At 32.5% G+C, this 27,961-nt stretch overlaps 1 protein-coding gene and 1 long non-coding RNA gene across 2 annotated transcripts; both read right to left on the bottom strand.

Moving 5' to 3' along the window:
* Window positions 1-704: 704 nt before the first annotated feature.
* LOC126846883 (uncharacterized) lies at window positions 705-3,519 on the bottom strand. The gene is made up of 3 exons (XR_007686942.1): window positions 2,936-3,519; window positions 1,177-1,356; window positions 705-984 (listed from the first exon to the last, which is right to left on the bottom strand). It is a non-coding gene; the product is annotated as an uncharacterized LOC126846883 (long non-coding RNA).
* A 9,213-nt stretch (window positions 3,520-12,732) lies between these two features.
* Window positions 12,733-21,649, bottom strand: LOC126846880 (phospholipase B1, membrane-associated-like). The gene is made up of 8 exons (XM_050586723.1): window positions 21,553-21,649; window positions 16,134-16,309; window positions 15,798-16,074; window positions 15,510-15,736; window positions 15,281-15,440; window positions 13,367-13,518; window positions 13,074-13,242; window positions 12,733-12,997 (listed from the first exon to the last, which is right to left on the bottom strand). The coding sequence occupies exons 2-8, from the start codon at window positions 16,245-16,247 to the stop codon at window positions 12,837-12,839; spliced, it is 1,260 nt and encodes a 419-aa protein (XP_050442680.1). The 5' UTR covers window positions 16,248-16,309; window positions 21,553-21,649; the 3' UTR covers window positions 12,733-12,836.
* Between the last annotated feature and the right edge of the window lie 6,312 nt (window positions 21,650-27,961).

The following is a 27,961-nucleotide window of genomic DNA, read 5'->3' as shown; positions in this document are numbered from 1 at the left end:
ACATCATTACTGACATTGACATCTTTGACATTGCTTGTTTGAATTCGACTTGCCAAGTTTACACCTACAATAACATCTCGATAATATATAATAGTAATATGGTATGATAATAAAATATATTATACCTATCAGAACCTCTTTCGTCACAAACACGATAACCTCTGGTCAGCGAGCTTTAGTTGTAGTTGAATATTATCATATTCTATTAACATAGCGTTTTGCAATAAGCAATTGATATTTCGTTTCAATCGAAGCATCGTATGATGTATTAAAATAATTATTAACCATTAGACATTATCGTTGCAATTTCATTATGATTATCTTGGCAAAATTTACAACTTACAGTCAACGTTAGAACTCATCTTATCACCATTGATTAATTTATTTATCTTAACATTTGTAACCATTAATGATCAAACATTACGAGATGGCGGATTTCAATGAAACTAACCAGGATACGATCATTAACGCATGTCTAATGTATAATGATTGAAATATTTTAATTGTTTCTGGCATGTAATTTTAGGCAATTTTTTCCGTTGCATTAGATAAATCCGTATCGCTGACATTTGACGTTAAAGGTTTTTCGTCAGCGTCCTGATAAGTAAATCAGTAGTTTATATTCTTACTGTTAACTCATTGTGGACTATGGCGAAAACTATAATTTATCGTTATTGTAGTGAAAATAAAGGTACAATACAACAAACATTATAATATCAAATGATTTTTATCATATTTATTTTATATAAAAAAAAGTGTCACAGTAAAAAAATTGTTCGAATTTATACAATAGATAATAATACACAATAATAAATAAATAAAAAAAACACACATACACGTGTATAATAATACTAGTAATACAAATAAAAATAGTATCCTCTAGAATACATTTGAAATAAAAAACAAATGTATGTGTCCAGTTAGCAGCATTTCAACCCTGTAGCCTTGCGGGGATGAAAATCAACTCCTCTGCAACTGCAAGATCTATAAACAAATAAAATAACGTTATTATTTTCAATTCACAATGAAAATTATCTATAAAGTAATTCTTTTAGTATATTTTTTATAACGACATACACTCCAATATGATATACATGTATTTAAACTCCATATGAATTCTCATGTACAGTCATTGAGAAATATACCAAAAACAAAATGATCGTCAAAACAACTCACTTCTAACGTTTTTTTTCATCCAGAAATGGTAGAACGTATCACGTGGAATCCTTTTACACTCCGGGAGGTCCTTATTTGTAAAATCCACGTGCGACACACGTATTCGTCAGTAGCGGTTTCAGTATATGAACTAGATCAATAGGTACATTCAGGCAGGACATAACCGTCATCAATGAACAACTGAAAAAAAAGCAACATCCGTTAGTATTTATATAACATATATACATAAGTAATAATATTCATAATAAAAAAAACTTGGATAACCTTTTACATAGCTTTTTTCCCCCTTCGAAATATTTAAAAGAGAAATAATCAAAGTAGGAATTGCTTATACACAAATGATAGTCTTATAGAAGTTTTTCTTGATAGTTCACCCAAAAGTTTAGTACGAACAATCGCTGTGAATTAGAGAGAACAATCTGTCGACAATAGAGAAGATATTGGCGTTAGTTCGAGTAAAACCAGGTCAAACGTTATGTAGACATACTACATAATTACCAATTTTATTAGGTTTGTATCTATGACGTATTTAAGTAGCCAACGTGTTTTCGAATTCAATGGTCAATAATCGATTATCGTTTTGAGGTTTTCACTAAATAGTAAGTACGAATGAGTTGCAAACTTCAGAGGTCGTTGAAGGGTACCTACTCGTCATAATAGTTCGCATTGTTTTTAAAAACCGGCTTTATAGATTATACTTTTTATGAAAAGAGAGGACCGCACTAGATGCCTATAGGATTTCAAAGTAGAGTTGTTCTTTGTCCAACTGCAACACATATTATGAGTATGACTTTTTACGGACAAAAATAAGGAGAATTTTCCTCATTCACGACGAGTATTATGCACAGAACAAGTTAGTGCCGGCGTTCAGTTGAGCTGTGGTTGATGATAACGCGGTAGATTTTTAACGGGAAAAAATAAAGATAATGTTATTGTCGATGTTGTATGGAAAAATATTGTCAGAACGGCGAATAGGAAACAATAATAATATTATTAATAAAACTAACGTGGCCGAGGTCAAGACTATAGGTCTTCTATTTTCGACGTAGGTATTTTTAAAACCAACTAAGCGTTTAATATTCTGAACCAGTTATAGTCGTTAAAATAAATTATCATCGCATTCGCTTCTGCAAAGAAACCGTGTTGATCAAAGAGGAGAGCTGTTTTAATTGCCATACAAGTTTTTTTAACGAACCAATCAATACTATATTGATTGAACGTTCCAATACACAGGCTTTGTCTACAATACAGTAGTACACTGTTGGAAACCGATCATTATTAGTTACAGTAAGCGATGAACTCTGCCCTATGCGAATTTTATTAATATGTAAATTATGAATAAATGTATTTTGCAAAATGAAACCGCATCCGTCGTATTGTTCTATATATGTTTTTTTACGAATCGTTACGCAATAATTTTTTACATCATTGAAATGCGTAGCAAGATGATGTTTTAAACGGGTTGTGTTACAGCATACATCCGACATCGACCAATGAACCCGTCGGGGTACTGTGAACTGATGTTGGCATTTAACGCGTTACACTAAAAGGACTTTGAATTTCTATTGTTAGACCTTTGTTGGTTTATAGTTCGGCCCGCGTGAGCGTATATTCAAGCTTATACACGGTTATAATATTATTATACTATCTGCTATCAACGCGTTGCCCGCTCAATCGAACATCAAACTTTTAAGATTATACCTACAGGTTTTTTAATTATGAGAATTATTCTTAGTAAGTTATGTGTAACTCCATTTACCTTCACGCGGACTTGGGCGATCGTCGATGAAAATGTAAATGATGAAACTTGTGAGAAATCTCTTTGGACGATGGCACATTGTACGGCTGAAAACGTTTGGCTTCGTCGTTTCCGTCGAATAGGAACTTGTAGTTGTGATGGGAACGGCGGCGGCGGCGACGTCCCTCAGCGCTTTCTTTTGGCCATACCGGCCGCCGTTGTGGATTTCTTCTTTTTGAACACCGCGTCGAACTTCTTCGTGTTGTTCGTGTTGATCGACAACAGTTTGTCGATCACTTGCCTGATGGTCGAGTGCTTTCTGATCCACGGATTGGGATACATGGCTGCCTGCGGTCTTTGAGAAATCGAAAAATAAATACCGAATGCACTACTGGTCGTGTCGAATATCCAAGAACGGTTGGAAACGCGAAAACTATGTCGAACAACAACACTATAATAATATATTATAATATAATTATTACAATCGGTTAACGACGGTTAATATTAATATTATTATAGTAGCGAGTCTACTACGGTTGCGACGGTCCCTCTGATATTGACATTGAACTCGGTACTGACCAAGAGAACGCGCGTGGTCGGTCGTTTTATAAAATATCGTTTTAACATTGACCGTGCGCGCGCCACTTGCATCGTTACACTAGGCATCGTTTATTATTTTTTTTTTACATGCTAGTAGGTATGTATGTATATATGTATGTATAACAGTATAAGAGAGCATAGCCATAATGGTACACAACTGGCACGCAGTCGGTATGGTGGGAGATGCAGTGTGGACGTTTTGCACGGTTGGTATCTATGCCGTTCCTTTATAAAAAAAACCCGACGTTTACGTGGACACATAATTAGGTATTTAAATGAGCTGTTGACGTTTTTTTTTATTTCTGAATTAAACAATTTAAGACGTATTTTCCGGTTACGAGAGTCAACAAACGAGCATCAGGAAACATTTCCATGTTGTCATTATAAAAAAAATTTGCGGGATTACCGAGAATCAGCACGACTTATTAAACATTTTTTTTTTATTCAAAGTTTTTTGTCGTTTGGATTAGAATTTTTTAAAAAAATGTTCTTTAAAATCGACAAAAGCGCATTTAACGCTAGCTCTAAATTCGAAAATATCATATTAATTATAATTTATGATGTAAACTAATTGTGAAATAAAATCAATACTAGATAATGGTAAATTTATCGCAGAGGAACTACCATTTAATATGATTGCATACCGAATCAACTAACTAATCATGAGCTGAAAACAATTTTTTTTAAAAACACTTTTTACTTAGAACTGAGATGAACAGTTTTCAGGTGATTAAAGGTATGAACAAATTATATTTATATTTTTTAATGCACATATAAAAAGAAATAATACAATGTTACACGTTGTAAAAAGAATAAACACGATCAAGACAAACCAGATTTAGATTATTTTGATACAATTTAAATCTTTAAATCTGTTTTCAATTACCTATAGCCAGCATTTACAATAAATTATGACTTCTTAAGCTATAATATCAATTGTTTTTCTTAAAAAGCAATCCTGCTATAAATATTATTCTGCATTTATATGATTATTATTAGCATTTCAACAATTATTTTGGACCAAATCGTTTTGTTGTATAAAAAATGTGTTGCAAAAAAAAACAGGAATTCAGTAAACAAAATTGTACATATATTATATACCTATACTAATATAAATGTAATATGTATATAGAAAACTTAACTATTAGTAGTTAAGGCAGTTCACGTTTGCATTTCATTAGCAGTTCACGTTTGATTTAATTATTATTAAAACGATATGAACATTGCGGTCTAATCTTTATCATATATCTTCGAAAACCTAATTAACTTTAAAGTACGTCATTTCACAAATGTCTCGTGGCAGGTGTAATATGTATAAAAACGTAAATATTCAAATATTAGTTATACTAAAAAACAGATCTTATATCTTATTTACATATTCTGTAATTTCAAAAAAAAAAAAATTAATCTTACCTAAATTATGTAATTTTTAAATATAGAAAAAGTAAGCCGGTAATCATAACGAATTGTATAAGTTATTTATCTTGTAATTTGAAGCAACACATTGTTATTGATTGAGTGCAAAAAAAAAACATCCACATATAATTTTCAAGATTTATTTTTTTATTTGAATATAATTAATTTTATTCAATTTATTCAATTTTACGTGTCTAGTATGTTATGAAAATTTTTGTAAAACAATTCCAAAGATTGGAATGTATGAGACTTAATATATTATCTCATTAAATAAACTAACATAAAAGATGAACATAACAATTTACACCTAAATATTTTTGTGTTATATAAAAACACAAAGTTGTTTTATAAATTGACATTGATAGTAAAAAGCTAGAAGCTCGTTTTTTAATTTACCAAATAATTTTACTCAATATTATAAGAATAATCAATAATCGCTTCTCGTTCGATAACGTTTTTGAGTTCGGGTTGAACTTTGTATAAGAATGTCACAAAGGCTGATGTAAATTTGATAGGTATTCAAGCATACGTTTCGGTTTAACTATTATCAGATATAATAAATAATAATTGCTTTACGCAAGCCAAGATTAATTTATTTCGCGGGTATAATGATTATAAACAAGGGAATAGTGATAACATTTGTTTGGCTTGTTCTAGTGTTATGTATTCTGCCGTCAGTTAATACTAAAGCATATTATAAATTATACCATACATGTGCAATGTTTTATTTATAATTTCACGAAAAGTCACTTACTTTTCTGTTTTGATGCAACTATTATCAACGCTAAAATGTCACAGAGATTATTAGCAAAGAAAACCAATATTATATTTTTACTATTTTGTTTCTTTATTCAAATATTATTACATTGTTATTATAATTGAACATTATTATAATAATAATCACAATTAGGTATTATACTCAAGTATACTGTTACCTAACTGAAAGTAAATATACTTACTATTTTACCAGATTATTATAATAATAATTATTACAAAACTAAATAATATAATTAACGTTACATAATGTAACTATAATGATTATAGAGTGCATAAGTTCAACTACATTGCAAATTCTTATATTTCAGTAGATAGCAACATTGGTTCGTTGTTTAGACCATCGTTAACAACAAGAAAACAATAAGTCATGAGCCATGTGATGTTTTTCACCCTCGTTACCAATGCACTGCGAAAATAATATCCAATATAGTACCGGATTAAAAAAAAAGATCAGTCTTAAAAATAATTATTGGCTTACCAATATGTTTGATTCAGGTACAGTCTTATTACCTACTTCCTAAATAGCCTTTAGGCTATTGAATTATTCTAGACAGATGACGTTTTAACGATTAAAAAGAAAATGTAAACAAGAAATGAGAGAGTTTTATAAAACACTCCAATCAATATAGGCAGACTTGTTAATGTAGTATTAATATTGTGAACATTTATCTCGAAAATTATTGTAGTGTTGAGTAGCAATAAAGGTAAAGTATTTTCTCATAGAACTTTTCAGTTTTGTACGTTTCTACCCAAATATAGTAAGTACACACATAATATATTTTAACATTTAACCAACGCTTTACAAAATTTCAAATAATATAACAAATAATAATCCAAACTTTTGTGTAAAATATTGTTTAATTTTCCCATTGAAAAAACTAAAACAACAATTGTATAGAAGTGTTTTATTTTTTGTACAGAATCCAAAAACCTAATAAATTCAGCATTCTAATAGTTCTTAAAATGGAATCATCGAAAAGTAATATTTGGAAAAATAAACAAACTTTCATAAATTAGTTTAATTTTTAAAATTTCTATTGACTCGAAAACAATAACAATGAATGTTATGTGTATTTACTAACCGAGAAAGTCGCCCCAGGCCCATACAGGCACATACAGAATATACGAGGAAACAAAAACAAATAAATACTATTACCAATAAATTATAATTGTATATGTTTTGATAATTATTATTAGATAGAACTACACTTAGTATAGTGGGAATGTGTTAAAAATTCCATGACAATCCAAAAATTATTAGTTAAATTATTTTCGAGTCTATCCATGTCAAAACGTTAGCTGACTAATGTCAACGTGAATATAGGGAGGTATGTATTTTACAAACTTTCATTTTCGTTTGGAGTGCCACCTAATTTTGTTTGTTGGTTCCCCATCCCAGTGCTGCATAAGGGTTGCACTAAGACCAAAAAGCGAAGATTTATAGTTTTGGGGCTTGTATTGTTTTTTAATTAGCACAACATCCAAATGTATAAAAAAGGGAACTGTAAATCAAGCTTTTACAATAAATATAGTAATACGAAAAAATTAATTATTAAATAGCATAATTACAAACATGAAGTATTATGTAATTTCTTACACTAGTGTAAAATATCGAACACGTTTAAATGTCTATTTATGCAATGTATGACAATTACGTCCTATATTCTAAAAATAGTACTCTCATTAGTTAAGTAAATAAAGGAGTACAGGTAATTTATGTAGTAGAAATATACTACTATGTTTGGTCGAGTTAATTTTACTATTCAGTCGAGCTAAGAATACAACTAGTAATGAAAAAAAAACGATGTCCATTAGGTGCCATACATGGCTGCAGTAAAAGTTCATTAGTACTGTAAAAATCAAACAATTAAAATGGCCAATACAACTATATAAATATAACTATAAACCGTGCATTAGGCGTTTCATTATTAATTTGTAATTAGTATTTAGAACAATTATTGTAAATTCCTTCGTCGCCAGTTGGAGGCATAATATGCGCCAACATTTATTTGTAATTAGCCAGCATTTTTGAAACCATATTGGTTTAATGGAATTTGTTCTTGAGTACATCCATTTTAGAATATTCTAAAATCAATGGTACAGCTAAACTATCCGACATCAGTCCAATACGATAAACTTGTCCATCGATATGTGTATCTTAAGCGACGACCGGGTACGCCAAGATATGTAAAAAAAATCCACACGACAGTCTATGAAATCTTCTGTTTCACCTTTAAACAAATTCTATGAAGCTACTAAGTGCCTGAAATAATATGGTGTAAACATTTTGCAGCAATAGACTTCTAATATTGTGGTTTTTAACTCTTTAATTAGTTATTTTTTAATAATTTATTTATTGTACTACAAACTTTACTCGTATACTTATGGTAAATATTTTGTTTTTCAAATACAAAAAAGTTAGTGCTAAAATAGTCAATACATTTTGTTATGTACTCAGGAAAGCAACATCGAAAGGGCCAGGAAAGGAGTTAAAGCGTCGGTTGGAAATGAAGAAATTGGAGAATATATTTCTATTTCAAGGTCGTTGGAAACTGTAAGTTTTGTCGCCTAAGAACTATCATGGCCAATTTAAAAACAAAAGGCAAAATTGAGATTTATATAATATCCAATGCGTAGTGTTTACAAAACGTGTGAGGCCTTGTTTTTAGACTTGATGTTTGTCAGACAGGTTGGCTGTGAAAAATCAAAATGTCATCATGGCCTGTATGAAATTGTTGGTTATCATTGATAATATGTTTTTTGTTCCTCCTGAAAAGTTGCGAAAACTGTCATAACGGTTCTTGGGCGACGATTTCTTTGTTTTGTTATAAAATTTAAGGTTGACCTAAACCTATTTTTTTTGAAAATAAACTTATTATATTAGGTACTATAATTTGAGTGCAGGTACTCGTTTAAACCGCAAAGTAATTAATAAAACTTGTATAACGAGGTAGGTAATGAAATTAACCGAATAAAATTTGTTGGTTTTGTAACGTCAGAACATAAGTGTATATATATGTTTCGGGGTTCTATTTCACTTTCCTGTTATACAAGTACCTTGTATACTTGCTATAAAATGTATAAGATCGTTAAATTTTTTAAATCAAAAGATTTATATGCGTTCATCACTAACACTTGTTGTTAATACTTTACGGATAAAACGCAAGTATATATTCATGACATCAGCGTGCACGTCAAATTTTTATAATCCAGAACTATTTAAAAACAAAACAAAAGAGTTGTTTATGTTTTCGTAAATAGTTATTAACAAACCGTAATCACTAACCTACATACGTCGTTCAATCAATTACTAATCATATTATCCTCACAGATAATTTCTGGACAGCCAACACGCGTGTACCAAGTTAAAAACAGGTTTTTGTGGTCTTGTGGCATACGTTACTAAAAAATAAAATTACCCAATAATTATTACTTGCTGTACCATAAAAAAAATTTGAATCTTTATTTCACTGTATGACGTCGACACATGTGTATGTTATGTGCGTATACACGGGCGCCGCGTCGCTTACCTTCATGACGTATAAAAAAACAACACAGACCACACAATATACTGTTTTTGCGGTCTAGTATCCAAGTCAGATAACAGCAAAGGTAAATTATTTTTTTTTTTTTAATTTTATTCGCATTAATATTGTTATTACGCAGTCGCGTCATCAATTAAAAGGAAAGACCCGAACGTTAAGACGGATAATAACAAAACATAATATTATTATTGTTATAGAAATACTTATATACTTATACAAGTCTTATAACTCTACGGATCACAAATTGTTTTATTTCGTTTTTTTTTAATACGTTTTTATCAAATTTGTAAAAAAGAACGCTGCGCCGCGCCGTCTTGTTTTACTCATCTGATAGACAGGATTGTCTAAGAATATTGCTTCGTCCCTGTTTAAGTCATGATAGTGGTTTTATTCTAAAAATATTGATGTCTGATCTTTTGTTAAATTTAACATATTAACGTATTAAAGTAATATTCTGTTGAAATCAATGCATCGCATAATTGGACACTTAAAAATGTGGTGATATCGCCTAAAGAAAGACAAAAAATAGTTTAACGGCAACAATATTGTAATAACCGTTTCTTTAGATAGTCCTGAGGCTCTACACCGATTATACTGGTGTTTTACGTGCCATACTGCACGTTGGCCATGTTGATTTATTTTTGGATTTGTTTATTTAAAATATAAATCGATTTGCTAACTATATTATAATTAGCTTAATGCATTTAGTTGAACATTTTTTTAAGGAGGATTATTGTTAACATTCTTTAAAATTCACATAATATAGAGCTTACAATTGGTTAAGTAATAAGTTCAGTTGGGTGTGAAGAAAGTACGCGAAGATTTCATCCAAAGATAATGGGAAGATATTATTTATTCATGTAGGTGTTGGTACAGATAAATAGAGAGATGATGGAATAAGAAAAACATAAAGCAAATAACAGTGATCAGCATCACTTGCTAGGTTAGAGTGTTAGACGAACATAAAAATTATGATTATGGAAAGGAGGAGGAAAAGTGTTTTTTCAACACTACTTTGGATTTGTTTGTATAAGCTAATTATTGATAAAACTTAAAAAATTAAGCACTGAAACACTACTTTATGTTTTACATGACACACATTTAAAAGTGTTATGTTAGAATATATGTATCATATCAAGGTTATTTCTGTTTTATGTAATGTTATTACACGTTCATTAATCTTCAGCATCTGCTTGTTTGCTGGTAAGTGTATTCTATGCAAATTGCGATTTTTCGACCCACGTAATTGACATATGTATACAGACAATGGCGAGTGTAGATATTTATATTAGGAGTGTACAGACCGTATGTAACTGTACGTTATTTTGTATTTTGTATACAGAGTATTGTTCATGTGAAAAACCCAGAGTCAACCAAAAAGGAGTGCTAAAAAGAGAAAATTGTCATTCCCCGCTATCCATTTTCGGTTTTCATTATTTATGTAGGTCGACTGTGCGTTTTGACTTTTGTAGCAATACTTTCAAGTCTCTTTTTTTATACCATATACAGTTTTATGCTAATACAAACGGTAGATTAAAACGGTTGTTTTTGCCAATGCGTTTTGCACCCGGGGATACGCCGCAACGGTTACAATACAAGTATTCTATGATTTTGTTTATAGAGTAACTTTTTATTATACATATAATAATTATGTTTTAATAGACGAGTAATTATTTTCTGTGTATTACTCAAAGACGTGTAATATGCATTCGCTATGATAATTATGTAAATATTTTATATAATAATATTGGTCCGGTCAATCCTTTTAAACAGTTCTAGAATATTCTCATAAAAAAAAACATATAAACGCGTTGTTTATTTGAAGATTCTATTTTTTAAGATGGTAGCTGTATGTCTTTCATGATAATAAAGAAGTATGCATCATTGTACATTATTTATAGTTTCATAGTATGATGCATTTGTAATATTGATAAACTACGATGGCTAAGTTTAAATTTGTCGGATCTACTCGAAGAGTAAAATACAGACATTTAAGTATTAAATAAATGTAGTATGATATTTCAGAAATATTCATATTATTTGTATTGTTCAATTAAAGTAACAGTTTTCTCACGAATAATGTTTAGGGCATAAAATAAAAAAATCTCTAATTCGTTAAAAAAAACCAAAACTGTAATAGTTTTTGAAATAATGTACCCAAAGTATTTATCCTGAATATATTGTTTATTGACAACTCTGTTTTTTTTTAAATTACTTTTGACGCTCTAAATATTCATTTTGAATCACTGTGATTTAAACGAGAACGCCACGAGTCTGAACACTTATAAATTATAATCAATACATCCTTTAGTTCGAGTACGACCGATGAAAAGATAAGATGATTGCATTTAAAGTTCAATGGAAGAACGTAAATGGAAAGTAAAGTAGTTGGGAATAATCGACGATATCGTTTAAAGAAGAAACAGAAAGTCTTCGAACCCTAACTGTTAGTGTTGGTAATTGAATCGTAAGAGCGAATACGCAAACGCATGAATGCCAAAGACGCTCGTTAGTACAGGATCTAAAGATCAAAAGGTCGAGATGGAAAAAGATCCGAAATCAAAGTTTGTTGTACTTGTTTTTACGAATCGCTCTGCCAAGTAAAAGTGTCGAGTTTGTTTCGTTTGAATGTATTTTCATCCTACATATCATTTACATACACTCGATATCATCATGATAACGTCGTTATTAAATTACATTAGACATAAAACAAGTTTACCGTCATATCAGTTTAAGTACCGAGTAAAGGACCACTCAAGCATATATCATACTTCAGTTATCATAAGCCTTTACTTGTATTACAAATGTGAATAATCCTTATATTTCAATCATGTAATAATTATATCCTGTTTTGTGATTACACAATTTTCAGCAGTACCTGTTAAATGTTTATTTTTCAGAGTCCATTACTTCGAGTTTGAATCATATCTCTTGTCGGGAAAAACTTTGAAATTAAGTCAATCGAACTCAACTTCTCGAGGCTAAAAACATATGTATGATTCAATTTGTTCCCCGATAAGAAAGATAATTTTGTCTTCTTTTTTTTTATATATATAAATTAATACTCATATGTATGTATTAAAGCTAAAACGGTTATAGGGTTATAAAATAGCTTTATAGTGCGTGATTTATAGTAACTTAGTACCGTAAAATTTAAACAATTCATAAAAAAAAACTATATAATTTTATGATTGTGTACAATTTTTTAAATAAGCATTGAGTTAAAAAAAACTAATGACGTCAGCGAATTGGCATACCTTGAGACTAAAATTTTCGTAAGATAAATATATAAAAGAATGACTAACAATTTGTATACCTATGCTAGCTGTGTTTTTTGATACGTAGATAGTAAAACTGTTTGTACGATTTAAATATAATAAAACCTAAAAGTGAACATGATATATAAATAGATACAATACACTATAATATTGCTCGATTCCTTTTTTTTTTTTTGGTATCACTCGAGATAAAAAAAAACCGTAAAATCTCTAATAATTTATTGTTAATATTAAGTGTGTTGACCGACATCGATCAATTAAACAAAAGCAGCGATTAGCGAGCTAGTCCACTTGTGTTTGTTCCAATCAAAGTTTGTTGGCGTGATTCGATGGAAACGAATTGTTGGCCGTGTATATGTAAGGGTTCTCGACCGTGGGACATTTAAAGTCTTGCATGATGTAGTCAATCGTCGATTCCGATTTGGCACCTACCGGTTGCATCATGTTGTTCCATAACAGGTTGGCGGCTAGACAATTAATAATAACCAATAAAATAAAATTCCATGTAAAGTGTAAAATAAAAAATTAAAACAAATGGCTCACCCAAAGCGTGTCCTTTTTGACTGAAGTGGAAACAGTCGTAGGTCACGTAGGAAATGTCGATTACTTCCTCGAACTGTTTACTCTTGTCCAAAGGTGCGTTGAACAGTTTAATGAAAGGCTGTATTACTACGGTGAAGTCTTCTTTTTTATTGTATCTGCCGCTGTTAATCTGAATGCAAGCGTGTAAAAACATCATCAAAACGAGATCGTCATTGTAAAGATGAAAATTGTGTACCGACTGTTTGAACGGTCGAAATGTGTAGTAATATTATAACATAATAGGAAAAACTAACCAGTATCTGTTCGGCCGCTTGGTAGTCTCTGACCAGCTGCGTGATCTCGTCCATTTCGTTGACGTTTCCCCTCTGGTGGAAACAAGCGCAGAAGAACACGTGAAGCATATGGCACATGAAAGATCTCTTCACCCGAACGCTTACCGAAACGTCTGCGACACACACAAAAATAAAACATAAAATATGAGTAATTTTTTTTCTTTTTTTTACAAAGATCAAAGGTAGTTGTAAAGTATTTGTTTAGTTCGCGAAACAGCGTCGTGTCGGATTCAAAACCGACGATAACTTTCACTTTTGTTCTTCGATAAGCTCTTTTGGAAGTTCATTTCATATGCGGATCGCGTCTCTTCAAGGCAACGGGGCCATTATTGTCTCATTTCGTGTCCGGTAATATCCCACTTTCCATAAATACACACACACTCATACAGTCGCAGCAGTTTCAAAACCTAGCAATGCTCGTTAGACACGAGCAAGCTCCAAGGAATTGCGATCGAGTGTCATAATATTAGTAAATGTGGAAACAGCTCAAAGCGCTCGAATTGTCCAGCCATTGAAACGGCTGGAGAAAATTGAACTGTGACCGCTAACCTTTCGGTTTTGATTATTAAATGTCAAAATAGCTTTCGTGAATTAATTTGACACGTGCGAATATTAGAAAGTCGCTTAGCTTTAAAAATAATGTCAACAATCGTTTAGAGGATACACGAACTAGCTGAACTTTGTCCGAATAGTTTCGCCAATGTGGTTAGAAATAAACAACAAGAAAATAACGATTAGAGTTATAAAATAATATTTAACTACTTAATATTATACGATACGCGAAACATATATTTAAAATTATTGTTATTATTTTAAAAGATAATTTAATAACATTAAACAACAGACTAAAATATATTTTCCATTAATAATTTGATTGTACAAAAGTGGTTGTTATTAATATGCTTTCTTTTTTAGTGTACTTATACAGAACATAATATAGCATCATAATTTGAAGTTTTTAAGGAAATGTCTATGATGCAATATTCGCCGGTTGAATTGCGGCGATTACTTTATTTTTTTAATTATTACCATTTTGATTTTTTCTTCATGTTATTATAGCTTAAAACTCAATTATTCTGCCTTTTATTATAGGAACTTCTTAGATAACTCGACGATGCTTTATAAAATTGGTCGGAAGGGAAATGCGAAATTTTCATTTGAAAAAAAAGTTCACACATTGGTCAGTGTCAATGGACTCACTGTATACGATAATTATTCTACGGGTGTATCTATCATGAACATCGTTTGTCGGTGTCGATTAACGTTAAATTTGATTTAATTACGTGAAAGCGAGAAAGTGTAATAATACAATCAATTTGCGTCCTTATTGTTCCGAAGTAACGGCCTCATATATATTCGCGTTGACGAAGTTAACAACGATAATAATTGATTGCAGAATTAAAAAAAAAAAATAAAAAACATTAGGATGGGTTGTAAATAATAATTGTAAATCATGGTTAATGTTAAAAAGGATTGCTGTGTAACACGATCATTACTACAGGTGCCGATGATGCTCCATTGTGTAACAGTGTACAGCACACGTAGTGAATGAACGATAATGATACTGCTTTTTGAATGGTATGGGGTTTTGGTCGTGAAAGTGAATTGGCGTGGTACTCATTCACAATTCGCTCGGTACAGGAACCCGTTTGATTCCGGACGGACTTAAGACGGTATGCGATCCTTCTCCCACTGCTCATTGCCTTGCCCTCGCTGGCACACGTCCGGCTACCGGCATAACCCTTTAGGGAGTTTAACCTTGTGCTGTGCGAAAGCACGCCGAGACGTTGTTTTCTCCCCGGCCCGAAGCGAATCGCCCGGAAAACCGGTTGATTTTAGCGAATAAACAGGCAACAATTGCCGGCGCGTACTCACCAAGTACCGGCACGAGATTGACCATGGTCCTGGGAAGATTGGCCTGGAGGTAATCCAACGCTTTTTGCAGTTTCTTGCTGTGTTGCAACGGCGTGGTACCGTCCTTGTCGTAACACTGTCCCGAACACAGGTCGTTGGCGCCGAAGAACATGGTTATCAGCTGTACGGGGCGAAATGAACATGCAATGAGTATATGCATACATAAGAAAATTAACCGCCGTTTCCTTACCTTCCAGTCGTTCTTGAAATCGACCGTCGGGTCTTTTTTCATTTTTTTCACCAAAAACTGCGCTTGTTTGTACGCCTCGTAATCGGCCGACACGGGGAAAGCGACGTTCATGTGAGAATTGGGCGCTAACCACTCGCCCTTTCCCACGGAGTAGCCTTTGAGACCGGGGTTGAATTCTTTTAGGATATTCGGTAAGGTCAGATAGCTCCGCCACGTTGCTTCTCCGCCTAAGCATATAAAAACGTTAATGTGGACTCCGACAGTGAAGTACTCGAGTCGCTATCTCACCTGCCGCCCAAGACACCCCGCGGTATTCGATCAACGTGCCCATAGCGAACTCTTCCAGCGCGCCGTTGCCGGCAACCAGACTATCTCCCATGGCGCCAACCACGTCTATGTCGCCGGGCCGGAGCATGTGAACGTTAGTGGGCCTTATCGAACTCCTTCCTAATCCGGGGGCTGTCATGTTTTTGCACGGGAACGGCAGCGACGACGGATATGTGTGCTGTCTTCTTATTCCGGTAGGACTCGGTGTCGTATTTATGTCTTCAGAGACGGCGGGCTCCTTTAAAACAGATATTATAATATACTATGATCGGTTAAATGCAGAGCAGGGTGACTTACCATCCTGGTCGGTCGACCATTGACCCTAGACGGTAACAGTTGGTCATAGGTTAGCCTCTGTGCGGCGCACCATGCGGCTAAACATGAAAATATAAAGTAATTTATAATCACCATCGTTTCATTTGATAACGTCGATCATTGTGGATTACTTTTTCCGTGTATCCATTTCCAAGAGACTGAAAATATGAAAAAAATCCGAATAAGTACGACTATTGTTTCATAGGACATTTTTTTTGTAATTAAGAGGTACTTGTTACACATTAATAGCATCAGTACACCTTACCTAACCATGTCTATCTCACTTGATTTCGTTGAAATACAATTTAGAGTGTATAAAAAACTATAGTTTGAAGCACAGAAACTACACTGATACTATGAACTGGTAAGATAAACTTATGGTAGATGGGTCGTCGCTTCTACCGCTGATTTTAACATCAATGTTTCAAAATTTATTTTATGAAGGAATGTATGCTACTTTTAAATTTGTAATTATTGGTAACCGCTACCACTAGGCTAAAGGTTAGGTTTTTGAACATAAAACAAAATTATACATTATGCAATACACTTATTTTCCCTCTAAGCGGTCATGTAGAGCAGGGTAATGAAATAACACATGCAAATGTAACTATAAAAAAACTATACGTAATAGTTTAACGAGAGTTTTTTAAACAAAATTATATGGCAGAAGTTTTACAGCAAAACCTGTTGTGAAATTATAAATTTCTATTAAAAACCCACAATGGCAGTAATACAATACCAGAAATTATATTTCATGAACGTCATTTCACCGATAAGTTACACTTGTTGATAATCGTTTACTTAACATTTAGGTCAAAAGACTTATATGATTTTGAAACGCGTGGAACTTATAAATTTTAATTTTTGTCAAGTAAGATTTATAATGTCAAGGTGAATGGTCGTTGGTCACGGGATTATAGAACAATACGGTATAATATTATCATGCATTTATGCATGAATGGATTTAGAGCGAATAGAGATGCACTGAGGGTAATGCGGATTGCTTAAGGTGGTACGGGGTCAATAGAATGCAATATCCAATTATTTTGTATGTCTTCTACTTGCACCACATTTCTACCGGTTACGACTGCTAGGTTAATGTTTCAAAGCGTGCATATTATGTACTTAATATGGCTCAAATCCTGAAAGAGCAAAGATTACTTAAACCAAAACTGTATTTTTTTAGTACAACCCATAAGTATAAATAATGTCTCCTCACAAGAGAGGATCCATTGTAATGCGCATGTGCGTAAACCAAACTTGGCCCCAGGCTCTAATGTCATAAACCAAACGAATTTTAACCTAGTCAGCACAGTGAAGCCAGTGTTGATAAGCGCGGTGGTAGGTTCAAAGCTATTGCGGTAAAATGAATCGGGTAAGTGCATTTTTTCCTACGACGATACTAAAATTAATTAACAGATATAAAAAACAATTTGCTGATACCTTCGGAATGTGCTCATAACCTAATGAATATAAAGAAAAGTCAGCACAGTAGTGTCACGGGACTATAGAATTGATTATAAATCAGTGATGAAATCACTATAAACAAATAATGCTTTGATGCGAATTTGTAGATGGTGCAATTATTAAATATCGATAAAAAAACACTGTGAAGACAATAATGGACTTTGAATTGTACTATTAGTATTATAGTGAATAAGATTAGGGTTGATCGATTGTCTGTCTAAAATAATTTGTTCGTTACTCATGTAAATTTTCGGCCCAATAAAGGTACGATTTCTGGTTTACAGACTTGCTACATGCATAAATCGGATCAGCGGTTAAACAATACTATCTCAGCTACGCCTAAGTCAATAACGTGTGATCCTATTTAGGCTATGCAACTTTAATGTAAAACTGTGATCTTTTCGGCTGTTACGGCTCGGGCGATTCGAGTGTTGTTCGGTCGCGGTCAATGATTTAAGCAGCAAAAAAAAAAGTGCACCGATAAGCATAACAGTAAGGATATAAAGATTTATTGTAAGCTCGTGTTTGAACCTCGACATAGTGTGCTCTCTCCGCGGCAACGGCGCGGCGTTCCTAATTGGTTTTCATTAACAATTTTTATTTCGTTTCCTACGACAAAAAAAATGGGCGTGCATCGGTTCAGGCAACGGTTTATGAACGGGCTTCGAGTACAATAATAATAATAATATGTAATAACACCGTACACACACACACACACACACACACACAATAATAATGTGTACCTAGTCAGAATCTAATATTATAAGAGCCACGGTTTTAATGAATTTCGGTCTTCTCTGCCGACCATCTTTGCCGGCGGTTACGTCACCGTTTTGATGTTCAATCTAAAACGCAATGTCAATCATTTGGACGACGTGGAACTTTGTTTCTTAATTTTTTTTTTTTGGCGAGAGTTATCTAACAATAAGATATTGGTACGAGAGATACCTACCCGAGCACTCGTTCTGCGGCCCGTGGCTATGTGTAGGTATACAACACGACGGTTTTTGTCCGCATCAAGTTCACACGTTTTACAGCACCGATGGCCGGCCGCGGAAGTCGCCGGTAACTAATAGCCCGGTACCGCCTAAATATTAATCATAATAATAATAATAATCTCTTGAATATATGGTTTCCGAAAAGCCGGTTTAAAAATGTTCCCAGTTCGTTGACTCCCGGATTCGATGATTCGAAATCGACGACTACGACAACCGCGATGACATAAGCTCGGGCCCGGGCCCGGCATCTTAGGAAATACCTAATGATAATAGCTGCGGTGCCTACACACGCTGTACATAATATTCGACGGTTATTTTAGCGAGATGTACTTTTGGGTTCGTTTACAGGACGGCCGAGCTATTTATTCCCTACCGGTTTATATCGGACCGCTGCGCTGTGTTCTATAAGAACATTTACTTTTATTTTTCATAATTATTATTAATCTCGATTACACGTTAATTGGAAAGCGGGGAATCCTTTAACACCCTGCAACGTTTCTTAACGAGTGTATAATATTTTATATTGTCGATATTTTATGTTAATGTTTTTGGAAAGTGTTGCTTGGCAAAGAGAGAGGGAGAGAGGATACGCGTATATTATATTAATCAATGTACTTGTAATCGTTTAGGAAAGAAACGGACAGGAAACGTTTCCGGCAAACGTTTAGGTTTGTCTTCCGAACCACTTGGCCGGCGGCCGGACGATCCTTTATTATGTGTTAGTTATGTTTTATTAATATCGTATAACTGATATCGATACGGTTGTCGTGCATGCGACCGGTTCAATCGACCGTAAGAATTTTGTCGAAACCTCGCACGTTATGTAAATAGATGACCTATTGAAAACCAGATCACAACAATGGGTCAAATGTTAAGTCCTGGTAGACATCTCGACGAGTTGTAGTGTAATTACACAACCCGCCAATTATTATACGTAAACGTTTATGGATAGTATGTATTCACGTTGCCTTGCTGAACGAATACAAGTGGGTGCTTGTCTAATAACTCCTTGTAATTAAATTGTACCGAATCCAATGTAGTGTAGTTACCGCACAAAAGTGGCCGTGCGGTTACTGGGAGTTTGATGGTTTATCCGGAGGCTTGTACGCGAATTGTTTAATGGGGTTATTGGCAACTATGATATAATATTCTGGTAAATATGATTAAGGCTGCTGAGTAAGTATACTGGAGATTGGGAACAATTAATACAAATTATCGAGCAACTATAAAATAAGGTATAGGTATCATAGCACACCCCATGTAATAAAAGTGACACAACTGACAAGGCGTGTTGCGGTATTTAGATGGATTTTTTTTAACGTCGTGTTCGAGTTTAAGGTAAATCAAATTTTATTTGAACCCAATAATTCGGGTTAACAAAGTTGTCAGCTGTATAAACGGCAAGTGATTGATTTTAAGGGTATTAGAAGGGGTTGATTTGCGTTAGATTTCTCATGGTGCGTTGCAGTACAAAATGTACGTACCCACTTATAATTGTGCCGGTGTGATGTTGTAATGAGGACAAAAAATGGAATTTCAATACGAATTGAACTAGGGAAGAAACCGGATTATCACTGTGTATTTTTGTAGCTTTGACTCGAAGCTGCAGCTGCGAAGGTATCGGTTTTTTTTTTTATTTTCACTTTCTACATCCGGCAGCGACCGACCTCTATCCGCAAGGGATCCGGCCGGAGTAGGTACACACACCACGGAGTGCTTATCGATTTTGATTTTCCTTATTAATTCGGTGTCGGTAAACTTTGTGCGCCCGAGCTAATAAATACTGTACGGATTGGTATCGCCGACGTTTCGTAAGCGCCTATATACGAATACCCGTATGGAAACGTCGAGATCATAATGGTGCAACTGGAGGAAAAACGGGTTTCTGTAATACGTGTGCTGTCCATAGTGGCGCGGCAACACCGGCAGCAATGTGAGTATAATTTTTCGTTTCGACATTATATTTTATTATTATATATGTTTGCGTACCAGATGAAACCGGTTCGGTCGATTAAAAAAACCGAGAGTGAGCAAATGAAAAAAAATTGGAAACGAAGGGAAATGACAGAAAAAAAAACAGTTATTTTCAGAACCCGCATATTATACGTCGGGTCGTCTGTGTCTGTGGCTTGTACCCGTAACCAATGTCAATGGTTAGTAGGCCATACGGTACTTATCTCATGAGGTACTGTTAAATAATCCGACGGGTTCGATTGTGCTGTATTTATTCAACGAAAATCCCAAACTAACGGTTTCGATCTCGGTGTACGGTATATAGAATAGAAAACAAACTCGCAGAGACTACCCCCTGACCAAGTGTTGAGTGTCCAAAGAGCACAAATTTGTATTAACTCCAGTGGCTCATTACCATCATGACGTTTGCTACCCGATTCTAGCGGTATCATCTATGCGATCAATCCTAATTAAAAGGTTACGACTAAAAGTAGTATAACAATATAAAAGTTTAACATTGGCGAGTACCGATTATGGTTCGAGTTCAAGTTTAAGTTTTTTTTTTATTGAATTTTTAACCAGAAATTATTATTATAGTTAAAAGACGATGACCAACCCGTAAAATCAATGAAAACATTTGACAGGGTCTAGGTTAGGTTAGGTTTTGTCCTATTCTAAAAGTAATAGTTCTTCTTTAAATAACAATTTTCACTGATTTATCATAATCACCGCGAAAACAAACTGTTGTATCGAATTAAAATTACAATCTATACGGTAATATTTTATAAAAAAATTAATAGATAAGTATACCTAACGTTAGAATAACATTTTTTTTTTTACTGTCGCTAATATCTCGGCGTGTTATGTCGTTAAACGATATTTGTCCGGTCTATTATAATATGTTTATCGTGCAGGTAAAAGCTTTAAAAAAATGCATATTATTATTATTATTATTATGTAAATAATTTGTTTTCAATACTTACTCGGTGGAGATCGAAGCCGGTCATTGAAGTCCGATGAGAGTCGAACGGCTAATAACACTGGAAACGTGACTGACTGCTTGGCAGAGGTGCGCGCATACACACATACACACTTGTCGACCACAGACGGATTGGCGGGCTGGTGGCGGGAGCACGGTAAGCGGCAAAAGGTGGCCGTAAGACGTGGGCCGGTGGACTTTCGTGGGGGACCCGAGCGGTTGCTTAAGCCAGGCGGTGGCGAAAGACACGCGACACAACCGGAATGTCGATATTGATCATCTCGAGGCGGTGCATCGCGTGCGAATTTCCATAATATATGTCATCGAACATATATTATATTGTAAATTATGTGTAACACCAATAATTAATACACCAGCGGTACGATTGCCATATATACCTACCGATCCGCACCGTCGAGCACCGCGCATAATGATGATATTTGTATTATCATTATTATCATCATTACAAATCCATATAGAACTACGTTGGAACCAATAACGCTAATTAAACAGATTCGATAATTATTATTTCTATATCCTCGTATATTATACCTGTAACGTTACGTGGGACGTGGCCAAAACGGATATCTATACACGCGTGTATCCTGTGTACCAATTAACCTTTGCTACCATTAAAGACTCATTAAAATAATTTCCACAGTGTTTAATACCACGAGAAAAGGTCAATGGACAATGCGTGGTACGTTTGCCGGGATTTTTTAATTCTTCAAAGAATTCGGATGTGAAAAACAACCTATAAGTATTGTTCTATGTCTACTTATCCATCAAAGTCCAAATAGGTTATTTTGAAACATTTGAACCCTGTCTGTGTTTCAGTTTATTTAAATTTCATGCCTTAGACACTAGGCCATTGCGTTTGGCGGATCACATACTACTGCAGAGTAATGTCGTAAGCGTTAATCTTAAACAAAAGCTATTTTTAATAAAATCCTTCGATATTTCAGCCAGCCCTGTTTTTGATGCCGCTCTTACACGGTATAATCCAAAAAGTGAGTTTAAAATGTAAATCTTGAAAAATGATTTTAATTTAATGTTTTTTTCCCAGTTCACGATATTATTGCCAATAAATTATCATCGTATTATCAATACCGTTGTCTTCTGTTAGCAATCTTACGCATTCGACTAAATAATAAACAGAGTTATAATTAAAAATACGGATACAGTCTTAATTGATGATCAATAGTTGTACAATTTGTAGCAATCACTGTCCCTAGTTATTACTAATTAAACCAAGTATAATGAGTTCAGTAGTCGCCATAGTCGACGTCGCAGATACAAAAAGGACGTTTAAAGGAACTAGAGACCTTTGTATCTAAAAAAAAAAAATTAAGCCAGGGTCAATAACCATATAGAATTTTTTGAAGAAGATAATCTAATGAAGTTACCATCGTATTGAGAAGCGAGACAAGAACGGTATTACGGGTATTACAAAATTTAGAAAAATATCCATTATTAAAAAAACATATGAATTAAATTAAAATATAAATTATCGTAAAAACTCAATGTAATCTGCAAATAATGTATGCGTAATGATTTAGGCAATGAAAGGCTTCGGCGATTTTAGAAAATAACCATAAAACTAGATAACACGATTCGAATATTAAATTATTCCTAAAAGTAAATTTGAATATACAATGATTTTGAAATAAATTCTTAACTGGTTTTGATTATGGAATTGTACAACAATTCTAGCAAAAATAGCTACTCAAATACTCAGGTTGGATAATCAAGCTTTTTATTTATATTTTATAAGTTCTATGCGTCTTTTAATAATTTAGGGAAGTATATATATAGCCCAATTCATTCATTCTCAGAACTAGTATTAAGATTATATCGCAACTTCTCCAGAATATACAACATTATAACATATTAGCGTACGTTATATATTTTTAAAGGAATGATTTACAATATGTTTTCCCTATTACGTTGCCGGATATATCTGTAATTGCATTACCACTTCAGCGTATTTAACCTAAATCAATTGAATATTAAATACAATTTCCAATGTTGTTTTTATTTGTTTACGTCGTAGCGAGTGAAGGAAACGTTGCACAACAGCTTATATGTGTGACAAATATCGTTTGTGAAATAAACTGTCATCGAAAAATCCTACTTCACTAATTCTATTGGTTATTTTTCGGCGTAGATAAAATAATTTCACTATCATAATTGTATTGGTTTAAAATAACTGGCTTTTTAAACGAACAAAAATTAATTTTATTGTCTAAGGAAGGAACTTATAGGACAGCGTTATACCATTCAGATTATTTATGTTAAAAAATAAAAATGTCTACTACACTTGCCGAAGTAGGTAACTTTTAGTATTCTAATCACAAGAAGCGGTTAATCTGAATTGATCAACGCACTATTCCTGGTGTACACATCTTTTGTATCTTCTGAAAAGTCCAAAAATTTTTTACTGTAGAAAAACACAAGGCCGTATAAGGTTCTAGCGCGCAAAAAAACATTTATAATTTTCCATAAAATATATAATATATTTTTGAAACTAATTAATTATAATCAACAGATTTAGGCGAAATTGAAAAAGATTGTGATATAATGTTGACTTTTAACGTAACTACAAAATTGACTGCTATCTAGGTGGCCGTCCAAAACTTGTTCGTGAGCCGGATGCGGTTCCCCTTCATAAATTTGCTAATAAAAATAAGTTGCGATATTATCGTTGATAAATATAATGTTAAGACTGTTACAAAATACCTACGTTGTTTAAATATTACGTTTAATTGAAATCGATCTTAACATTATTTTGGTTAACTTTTTTTCTCTCGCAATTAACCAAGGATGAGAAAGTCTGTATGCAATTGCAAATTAAATGCATTTTATTTGTTAAGCTGTACATTATATTTTTAATATCTAATATTAATTAAAACGTGCGGAATGATATGCATGGAGGGTTAATGAATAGTTTAAAATACTGTGTGCGACTTGTTGGTGTGTAAAATAATTATGTACTTATTCAGGGTGTTATGTAAAGATGATTAACAACTGTAATATTGATTATCGCGGTGTAAATCAAAATGTGATAGATTTAATGAAATTAATTATTAAATACATAATATCAAATGTTAACAAGTTAAAATAAACTACCGTGTTTATTAGGCAGTTTGGTTTTAGAGTAGCCAACTGTTGTAAACGCAGAATGTTCTGCGCTCTGTTGGTAGTGATAATCTAAATTATAAAATTTACATTAAGTCAGAATTTCAAGATAATCTAATAACAAAATTATATTAATCTAATACTTAAATATATGTACTTTAATTTTGTTCCAGTGCACGCGTTATTTTGTATTCAAACCCCTAATTAACTACGCTACTATTTTGTATATTCCTTATTTGGTTATTATAATTACTTGATTAGCTCGTGGAAACTATCAGAAAATTAGAATACTATTTTATTTCAGTTTAAAACTTGTTAACGTATAAAATAATTATTTGATCCAGTAACCGCTATGCATTAGTATTATTCCTTAAAAACTATATTTATCAAAATAAATAGTAAGAACATTTATAAACGTTCATTATCTCACATTTATATTTTGGAGAAAAGTATTTATTATGGGTGAGATTTATTGTTTTTTTTTTTTAGTATCTTTTTAAAAACTATATGCAAAATTGGCGAGTAATGCATAAATAAAAACTTGTTTTTAAAAAATGGTCACTTGCACATCTTTTGGTCTTGATACTATATAATAATACGATTATAAACGTAATCAATTAATTAATTATTTAAATTAAGTAAGTTTAGTATACCTTAATTTTATTATACTTCAGTGGTTTTTATTGCAGAACTCGGACAACACGAATCACATAAAACTAAGACAAACCCATAAAACATTCCTCGGTTTCATTATAATAGGTTAATGTTAGCATATCACCAGCACTTTACTCAGATTCTTGCTGAATCTAACAAAAATTACCTATCAATGGTCAATTGTAATCTGATATAAATGTTTAACTACGTACTCGTATTGTCTTGTTTAACAAAATTAGCATATTCCGCTACAAAAGGGTTTTCATTTTTCTTGTCTTATTTAAACAAATTGTTTACACAACATATTTGAAGTTTAGCCTGTCTAAAAATAATAATAATTTTTTAATGTTATTTTATTATATTATGATTTTTGTTTTATATACATTTTAAGTACTTAAAAGTATTTGAGTAGTATTCGAGTAAACAATTTAAACATATATTTGAGTAGTAATTAAAGTACTTAAAAGTGCAAATATTTTAAACACATACTATTAAATTCTATAAAAATATATTTTTTACCACACTATCCCTAAACAATAGTGAGGTATTCGGTACACCAACATTTTTAAAACATGTCCAAAACGACCTCAGCCCGTAACAAGTCATATGTTTTAGTGTTGAAGTCGGTTATATTAGTCGTTATTGCTATAGCGTATTAGTATACAATTATGTATTGAGTAACAAGCAATTAAAAATATCAGTCTGTAGGTCGAAGCGATGCCATTGATGTTATCTGGATTCGTTTATATTGCAAACAAGTTAAACGATATTTCTGTTGAATCGTCTACACTCCATACAAATTGATCGTTTTAACGGCGGTGACCACAATGTTTCATAACTCAATAATGTCAAATAATGATATTCGTATTCCAATCACAACCAATCAGTTTCCATCATCGACCTATATAGTGCGCGTTGACTCAACTCGAATAATAATTGTGTCTAATCGTACAATCGTTATAGATAATAAATCCTCACCGTCGACATTTGAATATCTTTAATTTTACTTAAAAATTTTAAATGATAATATTTTGTTGGTGCTTAGTGCACTAGTTGGCACTTATTGCAGCGGTACTACCTACAAGCTTTTTCAAAAGTTAGTAAAAAACTAATTGCTAAAACTGTGAAGTGTTATAATTTTATTAAAACATAAATCAATAACATACGCGAATTCCTTGATGTTTACAAGGTGAACTAAATTATTTTGTTTATCGAACAAAATATCATTTAGCAAACAATATAATTTGGAATAGGTTATAAAATAAATTGCCTAAAACCACAAAATGGCATACCTACTAGCAGGATGTATTGTAATATTTTGGCAATAACATAATTATTATCAGCGTTTACCAGAGACTGACCTTCGATTATTTTTTTTACTTATAATATTATTGTGTCATATATTCTTAATTATTTTTGTACGAATACATGTTTTATTGTTTTAAAAATATAAAATAATTAGCATTAAGTCGATAAGGCAGTAAACATGAAACGTGTTTAGCAATATTACTCACGGAAGTTATCGCTTCCTAATTTAAAAATATATTGTTTATTATTAAGGTGCGATATTTGTAAACAATAACGAGGTGGTTAATGTGAATGTAATTTTATTAATACAGTAATGACAATTTTTAATTTATACCGATTGCTTTTAATTATTATGAAATGATACTGCATTACACAAATTAATAAAACAAATTAATTTGTTGTTTTTCATTAAAAAAAAAAAATTAATTTCTATTTCCCACCCTTGTTTAAAATAATTAAACTTATATAATCGCCGCTATTATATTTTAATTGTTTTTTATGAAACGAGAATTAGGAAACTAGTATTATTAATTGTTTTTTCGTTTTGCTACACCTACAAAATGTATTTTTATACAGTTATATGAACAATTCAAAATGTAAGTTGAAACCGCGAAATGCATAGAAACAAATGTATTAAGGTTACTACTAAGCGATTTGGTATAAGTTATATAGTTGAAATCAGAGTTTTTTTCAATTAAAAAAAAACAAGAACCATCTGAAATGAACGTTCAGGCAGTATTATGTACGAAATAAAATGTAATTAAAGTCTATTTCGAGTAGGTTCTATCTACATACAGATATACTTTGTTATTAAGATAGTATGAATTATTCACAAATTTATGATGATTTAATAATAGTACATTATTCGTAATCAAGTCTGATATACACATACATCAGTATCGCACTATAATAATACTAATATTATGTAAATTCGTAGCAGTAAACGGTTGGAGCTGACATAAACACCTCTATAAACACGAACGATCAAATAGATATTATGTGCTGTTTGTTTATGTCGTACTTAAGAACAATTACTTGGTTGCACTGGCGCAATGGCAATCTAATGTACACTATAATATTAGTTAATCAAATAGTTTGACGTTGTGTGCAAATTGCAATGATTAATGGCAATGTCATAGCGCAAACGAATTTTCTACCTATTAACGACGATTAAAATCGCTATTGGTAATCCGTTTCAGTTTGGTAAGTAAAGTTATCAGGCTGACAATACTATTAGACGCACAAAAATTGAATTAACTGCATTTAAATTGTACATAAGATGCACTACACACCAAAGCCAATTTGTACCATAT

The sequence above is a fragment of the Adelges cooleyi genome, unplaced genomic scaffold (genome assembly GCF_023614345.1).
Source record: "Adelges cooleyi isolate 19-005CV unplaced genomic scaffold, UGA_ACOO_1.1 ACOO_flye_CR_arks_rails_tigmint_CR_PRNA_9, whole genome shotgun sequence".
In the NCBI taxonomy this organism is placed as follows: domain Eukaryota; kingdom Metazoa; phylum Arthropoda; class Insecta; order Hemiptera; family Adelgidae; genus Adelges; species Adelges cooleyi.
This window is presented reverse-complemented; position numbering and strand designations above follow the sequence as displayed.